Source organism: Nuphar pumila, chromosome 10, assembly GCF_984573655.1.
Source record: "Nuphar pumila chromosome 10, dmNupPumi1.hap1.1, whole genome shotgun sequence".
Taxonomy (NCBI): domain Eukaryota; kingdom Viridiplantae; phylum Streptophyta; class Magnoliopsida; order Nymphaeales; family Nymphaeaceae; genus Nuphar; species Nuphar pumila.
In genome coordinates this window covers 101,023,861-101,036,019 of record NC_143258.1, presented here as the reverse complement: position 1 = coordinate 101,036,019, position 12,159 = coordinate 101,023,861, and the positions used below count along the sequence as shown (strand labels likewise).

The following is a 12,159-nucleotide window of genomic DNA, read 5'->3' as shown; positions in this document are numbered from 1 at the left end:
CTCAGCGCCATACTCTGAGATGGGTATCGCAAATTGCCTCATGATTCAGAGGTATTACAAGTGACAAAGCAAGCAAGTGGAGAATTGACAACTCCCATCTGAAGACGGACAAGAGATCCAACTTACACATCAAGATGGCTGGCACCAGCTATCTCCATAACCAAAATTTGGCTCAAGGGCTTATTTTATAGTTGGCGGTGACAAGACCATGTTAATTTGGTTCCTTATCCAACCTTGGTCTGATGAACAATACCTAATTTTTTATACCATTTATAGTTGTTGTCTAAACATACAAGAGTGCCCATTGTTTCCTTCAACCAAACCATCAGGTTTCAGCAGTAAGATACTGTAACTGCATTCAGCAATAGAGTTTTCCGAAGCTTTTTTGTCCTAGAAACAATAGCTTAATAGGAGAAGAAAATTTGCAACCACCATGAATGATGATTCACTGTCGTTAAAATGCCTATTAAAAGGTTAAACCGTATAAAAGAGAACAGGTGAATGAAATTACAGTGGAGCATCTTTCCCATAAATATGGTGTCAGGTTCCTCCAAGGAAAGGGAATTGCCAATTTGGGAGCAACCAACCTCCAGTCGAATCTCGAGCTTCAGGAGTTCTTGAGGTACGATACTTAGAGCAGTAAAGCGATGACCTCCATCTTCACGAACCAAAATGTGTTGACACATAAGCTGGCCTTGGATTGTATCAGCAGAAGCTAATCTGTACAACTTCCTAACAATCATGAGAAAATACCACAAATGCAGAAAGGACAATGCCCCGGAAAGAGCAAACCAATGTCATTGGGGAAAAACAACGCATATTCAAACTCAACCAATAGACCTACGCCTGGAAATTGAACTTACATCCAAGAGAAGGACCACTACCATAGGGAGCAGTTCCATAACGCGCCTGCAGCAATATCAAACACAACCAATCAAACAGTCCCATATGAGCTTTACTTGGCAAATGAAAAGGAAAGCTATTCAAGTATGAACTGAAACAGGCCAACGGCAAAAGACTACACAAAGGTAGACTGCACCTAATCAAAAGTGTGAAATTTCTCGCTAACACAAAATAATTGAATCAGGAAAAAGATTCGAAGTAGAAGATATGGAAATCTGTAGGGGGAAAAAATGAAGAGTATGAATTGACTAAACATAGAAACAGGAGAACATCATATCAAACAAACACTGTGAAACCAGATAAAATCATAAAAGTTGCAGGAGAAAATAAGCAAGGTCTTGATCAAATAATAATGCCAACAGATCAAATGTCATGTCCGGTACACACATCAACGATTTGAAGCAGCACAATATACCAAAGGACATAAGAAAATCACAAAGATTATTATTAGAACAGAGCAACATAGCTGTGACAAGTTAATACCTTTCCTGCAGTAGAATAATCTGAACCAGAAGGATATGATGAACCTGAAAAGCCAAAAAGGTAATATGGATATTACGCATACACACACGGATGCACACACACACGCAATCGCGCGCGCGTGCACACACACACACACACACACACACACACACACACACACACACACACACACACCTGCATATCCAGAAGAGTGAGATGTCCAAGGCCCGCCATAAGAAACTGAACTATAACTAAAGTACATCAATAATATCAGTGTGTGTAATGAATAGGTAATCATCCAAGATAAAAAGGGATGTAAAACAAACTGACAAAAAAAATCAGTTGCACATGCCAAAAAGTTAGAGAAACCTTGTGTTTGTGTATGGAACAGAACCATCTAGACGAGCACGTGAGTACCCTCTGGAATCAGAATAGACATCTTCACCCTGCGTAAGTTCAGTTTAAGATTATGCTTTTGGACAGAAAGGGTGATTCAAGGGGATTAACCAGAAATATTTAATACCAGTGCTGAGAGAGGCCGTTTTCCTCCAGGTAGGCCATGTGCATAATCTTCAAGAGCTGAGGCTGCAAGATGAATAGGAAATAAGTCCCATAAACACTTACAGAATATGTACTGGTGTGAAAATATCAACAGGAGTATGCAGCATTGTGAACTACTCTGCAAGTAGATACAATGGAACCTGGAACATGAGCACAGAAACGGAACAGTGTCCTCTTATGTTTATATGGGACGGGCAGAAAATACATGGCTCAGTCAAAAAAATATATAGGATAAAATGCATCACACGGACAACAATAAAAATGAAATGCTGACAATGAAGTGCAATTCACATGCTCTGAACCCATACAAAGACATAAATTGTGATATGCAGATGATTATACTGCAGCAAGAACAGAGAGTAGACTAAAAAACACCTAACCAGACAAAGGAAAAGAAAACTACTTTCAAAGCGATATCATAAATACTTCAAAACTGAAGTTAAGATGTGGAAGGCTCTAGAAAAATGTTTGCATGTGTTTTTTTTTCTGATAAAAAAAATACAAAAGAAAGTGTGACAATATAATAAGGGATATATCATATGCACAAAAGGATCATAAACTAAGTCACACGGACTCGGCTAGGGAGGCACCGCACCCGAGTCGACACACCCCGACACGGGTGCGGCTTCGGACACGGGCCGGACTCGGTCAACGAGTCTAAGCCGAGTTCGTCCTCGTTTTGGACTCGGTCAACGTTGACAGAGTCCAAAAATGTCTATTTTTAGAGCAAAAAACAAAAAAAAAAGATCTTTTTATATATTTTTTAATATATATATATAGCATGAGTCTCAAACATAAGCCCCAGAAAAAAAAATCTGGGGGGCGCTGCCCCCTTACGGCCCCCCGCCAGCCCCCCCCCCCCCCCGCTGACCACGCTGCGGGACCCGCGCCGGAGGAGCCCTTGGGCCCCCCTTTCTGCAAGGGCAAAAGTACAATTTGCAAAGTCTGTAAAAACACACATGTTGGTGTCAAACTTTAGAAGACTATCCACATATATGCACACACTGGATATATTATTATTATTATTATTATATATATATATATATATTTTTTTTACATATATATAGCCGTGTCACACCGACGCCCGGGTGTAGTGTCAAATAGGCAAGGGTTCCCTCACTTTGTTGGAAGGGTAGGGGTAAAGAAGATAGTTCAAGACCATAAAATTAGGTTAGCCACATGGAACATAGGGTCATTTACTGGTAAGTTGGTAGAGTTAGTAGATGTTATGTGTAGGAGAAAGATGGATATTTTATGTCTACAAGAGACCAAATGGGTAAATGAGAAAGCAAAAGTGACAGAATGTTGGGGATATAAGATTTGGTATACATGAATAAATAGGAATAGGAATGGAGTAGGAATTGTTATTAGTCGTGAGTTTATAGATAATGTAGTTGAGGTCCGTAAGAAGGGTGATAGGATTTTACTTATTAAATTAGTATTAGGTATAGATATTATTAATATTATTAGTGTTTATGCACCTCAAGTAGGTTTAGATGATTCCATTAAGCATCAATTTTGGGAAGATTTAGATGGAGTAGTACAAGGGATATCTTATGGAGAAAAGTTTTTCATCGGCGGTGACCTTAATGGACATGTAGGCATTAGTAGGGATGGATTTGAGAGTATCCATGGAGGCTATGGTATAGGAGAAAGAAACGAAAGTGGAGAAAGGATTTTAGATTTTGGCTTGTCCTATGATATGATCTTAGCAAACACTTGGTTTAGGAAGAGGGAGTCTCACCTAGTAACATTTAAAAGTGGGGTTAATACGAGTCAGATAGATTTTTTCCTACACAGAAAGAGAGATAGGGGTTGTTGCATCGATTGTAAGGTTATACCGGGAGAAAGTGTAGCTACACGACATAGTCTTAATTTTAGATCTTAGAATAAGAAAATGTCGCAAAAGGGATAGACATAAGATAGATCCTACAATTAAGTGGTGGGCACTGAAAGGAGCTAAACAAGGAATGTTTATAGAGCAGGTAGTTAAGGAAGTTGATTGGTGTCTCGAGGAGGATTCAGAATCAATGTGGAATAAGATAGCGGGTGGCATGAGAAAGGTGGCTAAGGAGGTATTGGGTGAGTCTAAAGGCGGTGCACCGCTAGGTAAGGATACATCATGGTGGAACGAGGATGTCAAATTAGCTATTAAGATTAAAAGAGTGTTATAGAAATCTAAGTAAGAGTCGTGATAATGAGAATTTAGAGAAGTATATGACAGCAAAGAAGGAAGCTAAAAAAGTAGTTCGAAACGCGAGGAATAAGGTATATAAGGAGGTTTATGACAAGTTGGATAACAAAAAGGGCGAGAAGGATATTTATAGGCTTGCAAAGATGAGAGATAGGAAATCGAGGAATCTGGGTATGGTTAGATGTATCAAAGATGAAACGCAAAGGGTTTTAGTCAAAGATGAGGAGATTAAGGAGAGATGGAAAGATTATTTTGATAAGCTTTTTAATGAAAGTCATGCTCAGGATCTTGGAGACTTCTCCATTCCTTTTCATGAGATGAATCGTGACTTCATGAGCAAGATAAAAAAGAAAGAAATTGCAGAGGCTTTGAAGAAGATAAAATCAAGAAGGGCAGTTGGCCCAGATGGTATACCTATCGAGGCTTGGAAATGCTTGGGTGAGAAAGGTTTAGAATGGTTGATAAATCTTTTTAACAAGATTTGGCAGACAAATAAGATGCCTAATGAGTGGAGGAAGAGTACTTTGGTGCCTCTATATAAGAATAAGGGTGATATACAAGATTATACAAATTATCGTGGTATAAAACTCATGAGTCATACTATGAAACTTTGAAAGATGGTGAATAGGTTGAGGAACGTTGTCATGATATCGGAGAATCAATTTGGTTTTATGTCTGGAAGATCAACTATGGAAGTTATACATCTTCTTAGACAACTTATTGAGAGATATAGAGAGAGGAACAAAGATTTGCATATGGTTTTTATTGATTTGGAGAAGGCATACGATAGAATACCTAGGGATGTTCTCTGGTGGTCAATGATGAAGAAAGGTGTTTATCTCAAGTACATTAGTATAATTAAAGATATGTACGAAGGAGTAGTAACCAATATCCGCATTTGTGGAGGGGTGACAACCAATTTTCCTATAACGGTTGGGTTACATCAAGGATTTGCATTAATCCCTTTCCGATTTGCTATAGTGATGGATGAGCTTACGAGATCAATTCAAGAAAATGTGTCGTGGTGTATGTTGTTTGCTGATGATATTGTTTTGATTGATGAGTCTAGAGCTGGGGTTAATGCTAAGTTAGAATTATGAAGACAGACATTGGAAGCAAGAGGTTTTAAGTTGAGTAAGAGTAAGACAGAATATATGGAATGTCGGTTTAGTAAGCAACGAAGTAGTGATGGGAGTGTAGTGAAGCTTGGTGAGCAAGAAATATCGGTGGATGGTTGTTTCAAATATTTGGGATCTATCATTCAAAAGTATGGAGAAATTGATGGAGATGTAAATCACAGGATAAAGGTTGGGTGGATGAAATGGAAAAGTGCAACTGGAGTGTTGTGTGATTGTAGAATGTCATTGCGGTTGAAGGGAAAGTTTTATAGGACGACAATTAGGCTCGCTTTACTATATGGTACAGAATGTTGGGCTGCCAAGAGACATCATATTAGCTGAGATGTGTATGCTTAGATGGATGTGTGAAAATACAATAAAAGATAAGATTTGAAACGAGGATATACGTAAGAAGGTATGTGTTGCATCCATTGAAAATAAGATGAAAGAGAATCGTTTACGGTGGTTTGGACATATTCAGCGAAGGCCTAATGATGCTCCAGTTAGTAGGATGGAGAAATGGGAAAATATATTAGTTAAAAGAGGTCGGGGTAGGCCTAAGAAGACTTGGATGGAGATGATAGGAAAGGATATGAATGCTTTGAACCTCATCGAGGACATGACATTGGATAGAAATGATTGGAGGAGAAGGATTCATGTGGAAGACCTAGAATGATTTTCTTTTTCAGTTCATATCGCCGACCCCAATTGTTTTGGGATGAAGGCGTAGTTGTTGTTGTTGTTGTTGTTGTATATATATATATATATATATATATATATATATATATATATATATATATATATATATATATAACCGTGTCCCCGTGTCCAAAAATTTTGAAATTGCACCGCACCCGTGTCGCACCCGCACCCGCACCCATGTGACATAGATCATAAAGCAAACACAGAGAGAAAAGCATAGCATGCATCCTATGTCACATGGGTGCGGGTGGGGCTGCGGCAAATATATATATATATATATATATATATATATATATATATATTTAAAAAGTCCAAAAGTTGGACATAAATGACCCTGGGTGCGATAAACGCACCCAAGGTCAGGATGACCACACCGGGTGTCGCACCCCCACACGCACCCGCATCGCGTCGACGCGGGTGCGGCACCTAGTTGGCTGAGCCCCTGTGACATAGCATGCATCATTACACAAGATACATCAACCAACACTTCTTAAACTTTGTCAGGCTACTCTCAAGCAAACATGCCACAGACCTCCTCGACAATTACTACCACTGAGACAGAATAATGGATGTATCTTATAAGATGAAGAATTTAATCAGTGCATGTCTGATTCTGCATTCAACAACAGATGTCAACCAAGTCAACTAATAAATGTTAAAGCACAAGCAACAGACTCTCTCTCTCTCTCTCTCTCTCTCTCTGAGGAGGAGGAGGAGGAGGAGGGAAAAAAAGGCAGATACTATGGGTATTGGGACTAAATTGGATCCCACCGACCAGTACTTGTACCCATGTCAACACGGGCTCCCCAGAAATACCCATGCTACATAAACTAGCTCATTTTCAGTGAGCTTCCTCCCAAAATTTATTTCTCAACCATCATTAGTCATCCAGAACTCTATGGCAAGGCATAGCTTGTATGAAGGATCTGTCCACACCATGTATCCCTCCAAAAACTTAAACTCAACACAATTTGGTTGTTACACTTCTATAGTGATCTCCAATGTTTGTTGAGGGAATAGCCATTGCATGAACAGTCAATGAAGCGGACTGAGTGCTAGTTCCCCAATAAACAAGGCAACATAGGTGTGGGCCAGCACCTAGGCTACACCCATGAAGTCATCAAGAATGTCTGAATGAAGTTGAGACATAAGCAACCTAGGTGATACCTCATCCAGGCATTTTTACTGCAACTCACAAGCCTACAAATGTTTTTAAGTTCTCACCACAAAAGAATTTCTCCCGGATCACTCACATGATAAACCCAAAGTAATCATTAGTATATATATCATTCGTATATGTTACTGTGTCATTCTAAACAGTAAAGGGTGTATGCCAATAGAATGGTGTAATTACAACAATGTTCACCACACTACATGCAGAGTCGATAGACATAAACATTGCCTCAGATACTCTCTCTCTCTCTCTCTCTCTCTCTCTCTCTCTCTCTCTCTCTCTCTCTCTCATGACATAAATCCAGATCAGAGAAACATTTCCAGAATGGAAAGACAAAAATGCAATCCTTAGCAAGCCCAGAGGATATAAGGATACAATAAGTAGGGAGAACAGCGTAATAATCTATCATAAACAAATGGAGCATGCAACATGAACACTTGCAAAGGAAGCTAACTATAGATTTGGAACGTACCTCTACCAAAACCTGTGGTCCCCTGTCTCCACGATGCCTGTTCCCTCAAAACTTGTATTAGTTCCTGTGTGGTTGATGGTTTCTTATCAATGCTAGGAGTGCTTCCCTTGCTAATGAACTTTCCTTTCTTAGAAGGAACAATACTTTGCTTGGGACCTGAATCCACCAATTAGGAAAATCATCAAGAAAGTAACATCAGAGTAGTAGGCACATAAGGCATCAACAGCATATGAGAGGCTGTAAGCTCAACATGCACAACATAAAATTCAATATACAGAACACATTTGTTGATGATATACAAAGTTAGGCAAACAAATCCCAGAATCTAAATTAAGAAAACCACTACAATCCCCTCATATGCTGTTCACACCCATTCTCCTTTATGTGTTCACCACATCCAAGGAGAGCTCAGTGCTTCCAAAGACATTGGCAGGGGTATAGTGTCCACAGACAGTGCATGCAATATTCTTTTAGAAATATAACAAATAGGATAACAGTACAAGAAACTGCAAAACTAAAATGGAAGGAATGATGACTTTCACATGAAGAGTGATTTGACTAATGAATAAAAAAACTTGATGAACCTAAAAAGGATATCAAAAACATCAAGAAGTGTCAAGCCAAATAAATGTGGATGATGAGATCTCCAATAAACCACCCTCAAGAAAGGATCCCAAGCACACTTGTTTTTGTGATGAATAATGGCGCCTTAAGCCATTCCCAACACTGAGCAGAAACTGTATAATGAGCATGTGGGTATATGAACAGTAATCACAAGAGCCCTAGGCCATATTCCAGAATCGAGCAACAAATATTCAAAACAAGATTGTTTCATTTTCTACAGCAGAAAAACTAATGAGCATTCAACAGCCAATCTAATAAACCGCCTTCAAGAAAGGATCCCTAGGCCACTTGTTTACCTGGTAGTCAAAATCAAAACTAGGCACCTACTTGGACTAGGCAGACTCCCTACTTGGTGTGAACCTAGTCAACTGGCTAGTCTTGAGGTGACAAGGTGCCTTCATTTATTTTTTATGAGTAAAACAGCCAAGGGAGAATCTCTCTCTCTCTCTCTCTCTCTCTCTCTCTCTCTCTCTCTCTCTCTATATATATATATATATAGTAGGTGGTAGACCCAGAATGATTTTCTTTGTTGGTTCATATCGCCGACCCCAATTGTTTTGGGATGAAGGCGTAGTTGTTGTTGTTGTTGTTGTTTATATATAGTAGGTGGTAGCTGCCTACCGGGCTTTTGAAGGTTTTTTGCATGTTTTCCTTAAATCTGACTATACAAATGTGTTCTACATGATTGATTTTACATGAAATGACTCTTAGATCATCTCATTCCGACCAGCAGGTAGGTTTTTATAAGGTTTAAAAATCGACGGTCTAAGATTTTCATAAATATTCAAGGCTTAAAAAATCATTTTTTATAGAAAAAATATGATCCAAGTGTTGTTTCCTAACAAATCAACCATGCTGAACACATCTGCAGGGTCAGATTTGCGAAAAACAACCTGAAACACCCGCTCGCGCGCGATAGGCTAGAAAAGCTACAATTTTTCCTTTATATATATAGGGCCTTTACATATTCTTCAACCAGCTCATTGAAGACGTGTCAGTCTGTCATAGTGTGCCACAGCCCCTTAAGTCATTTTCAACACTTTTTAACTGAAGGCATGAGAGGATGTACACCAGATAAATGAGCATTAACCACAAAAGTAAGTGTTACGACCATGAAGTGGCAGCTTTGTAATTTTTTATGTACCCAGGTATGCTATTTTCCTTTTGTTATGCCATTTATGAGTGGCATATTTGTAAAAGTCTTGTACACTAGACATTATTTTGTACTCTCCCTTTCATAAACGTTTCAATATAAATAAAAGAAATTAGGTTCCGCCCCTCACCTATGAGAGAACCTTGGGGGCCAGTGGTTGTTCTTTTCTTCTTTTATATTGTGCAGCTTTGATTTTCCTAGGCCTTTTTTTTTTGGAGAAAAGAAATTTTGGGTTAAATTCTCAGTAGGCTTATTTTTCCATAATGAATATGACGGCTTCACCCCCTATAACAGACAGATTGATGAACAGCCAATCCGTGCAAACAAAGAAAATACTTATTATGGCTCACAACTACTGCACCAATCCAAAGAAAAATGTGACCCTATCAACTCTGTGCATGTCAGCCAACTTTCTTGACACAGTTTTAAAATTATTAACAATAATTGATGAAGACAATGTGCCAGCCAACACAATCTCAGGATGACAAAATATGCATCTAAATGAAACAAAGTGTTTCTAGGTACAGATGATCAAAACACAAAAACAAAAAAGGTGCAGCTTAAAAGATGTAACAGAGAAAAATACAAAGTAAAATATCAACTCACGTTCATGAACTTCCTTAATCTTCTCTTTGGGTTGTTCCTTATCTGTAGCCTTTGTTTTCCCTTTACTTTGATTGCTCTTCCTGACCGGCTTGGCAAGCATTACTTTGACATTTACCTGCACAACATAAGCATGGAGAAAATATTACAAGACTTTAAATATAGATGCACACTTGATATTAAGCTACAGAAATTCACACCTTGGAGCCTTCATCAACCAATTCCTCCTTATTGAATGACTCGATGCAAGCAAGAGCAGACTCCCGGGTTACATAGTTAACAAATGCAAAGTCCTTTCTTTTGGGATTGTGCATATCCTTTGCAAGTTTCACCCTTTCAATCTCCCCAAATTGTGAGAAGTACTTCTTTACCTTTTCTTCATCCCAAGAAGATGGAATACCATTGGCATAAACTGACTTAACCTGTAATATGGTGAAAATAACAAAAAAAATACTCTTCAAATTTTGTACCACGTAATAACAAGGCAGGTATCTTTTGGAAAGAGGAGGGACTAACAGGCAAAAATTTCCCTCACAACAGCTTTCATCATGAGTGTCTGCTTCAACCAAGTAATATACACTAGACCAGGCATATCCATTAACAAATTCAATAAACCCCATACCCTCTCCCAACAACCCCAAGAGAGAGAGCGGCCACCCTCTCCTTTCAGCATGTTAGACAAGCCCTAAAAGGCAGCGACTTGAATCGCAACCAAGCCTCTATTATCAAAGAGGGAAAATAAGTGACAAAGAAGCTGATAAGATGCAGAGTGCAGAGGCACATAAAGCATAGTAAAGTTTGGGAACTTTCAAAATATCAAGTGTTGCATAAAAGTGAAACCAACCCAACCTCAGCCACTGCAACTTGCCAGGTCAAGGTATGGTAGGGTCCCTCTAATTTGGCAAGCCTAGATGTTCCACTCCTTGTGTTACCAAAGATGATAAGAATCTAATCAGCCACCCATTCTTGGAAGGTCTGAGAAAGAGAGAGAGAAAAAGATGAAAAAGAATTTTCCCTATTCCAGGTAGGGTACCACCAGAGAATTCCTTCATCTTATTCCTATGCTCCATCCCATTTACATTCGGCTCTTATTACCCACACTACTCAATTGAGGACCCAGACTAACGTGTGGTACTTACCTACCTATCCAAACCTGAAACTCACCCTTATTTCTCCGACAAGACCTGAACCATTGCTCAGGTTAGGTATCAATTCCCTCCCTCTACACAGACACCTTGTCCTCAAGGTGGAGACCCAGAAATCAGTGTATTATTTCATCCTCTTTTTCCCACCTTGCTTCTTCGGGACTAAAATGTGTTAAAATGTATTCAAGTTCGTCATATGTACATATATATATATATACTTGTATATATATAAAGAGATACATATACATATATACTATGTATATATGTATATATATATATATATATATATTTCTCTTTTTTACCGAAAAAGGGGTATTCTTGTAAATTCCTATTTTACGCATATTCCATTTGGAATATGATTGTATTTATTTTTTATTCTTTTATTTTTCTCTTTTTTTCTTTTCTTATTTCTTTTTCGAGTTTTGGGCCACCTAGGAAGGCTCCCCAAAGATTCATTGGGGAGCCTCCAACGGTCACAAATGTGACCGTTGGGGGCTCCCAACGACTCCTTTGGGAGCCCCTTAGGTGGCTCCTTTAGTTGTGTATAAATAGGGGTCTTCCCCTTGTATTTTGTATGGCTTGAGAGTCTCAAGTTTCTCTCCTTTTATTCAATATATTCGTATTGCATGCATTTGTGCATGTTTGCATTATTCTACGCCTTTTGCGTATTTGTTCAAGTGTTCTTTGAGTGCCTTTGTGCACATCTTTTGTGAAGTATTAGTGCTTGTATGTGTATTGTCTCTTCGTAGACATTTTTACATCGTATCAAAGCCTGGTCAAAGATTGAAGATAGTGTGATTCTTCATTTTTCGGGTACCTTGAAAAACGTGCTTTTGGCTTCTTGGAGATTGGAGTGGGGGCTTCTCTTATTTCAATACTTTAGAAGATTCCTACATCAAGTAAGACCAAAAATCTTATTACGGTACATGAGTTTTTTTCTATTCTCTTCTCTCTAATGGGTGAAAAAGACTCATTTCTCGCTCGGATTTAAACTTAATGGTTCCAGCTATCACGTTTGGGTCAGGAATATGGAGGCGCTTATTAAAGG

The 12,159-nt window shown here is 38.7% G+C and overlaps 1 protein-coding gene across 1 annotated transcript in view; it reads right to left on the bottom strand.

Moving 5' to 3' along the window:
- Nucleotides 1-243: 243 nt before the first annotated feature.
- The window catches only part of LOC149827606 (uncharacterized), a 38,124-nt gene continuing 26,208 nt past the window's right edge, over nt 244-12,159 (bottom strand). The window contains exons 4-12 of the mRNA XM_090019526.1: nt 10,167-10,388; nt 9,970-10,084; nt 7,587-7,742; nt 1,889-1,950; nt 1,735-1,811; nt 1,561-1,616; nt 1,387-1,430; nt 864-909; nt 244-720 (exon numbers count right to left, since the gene is read on the bottom strand). Coding sequence (XP_089875652.1) covers nt 716-720; nt 864-909; nt 1,387-1,430; nt 1,561-1,616; nt 1,735-1,811; nt 1,889-1,950; nt 7,587-7,742; nt 9,970-10,084; nt 10,167-10,388 — 783 coding nt within the window. The 3' untranslated portion in view covers nt 244-715. The remainder of the gene's footprint in view (nt 721-863; nt 910-1,386; nt 1,431-1,560; nt 1,617-1,734; nt 1,812-1,888; nt 1,951-7,586; nt 7,743-9,969; nt 10,085-10,166; nt 10,389-12,159) is intronic.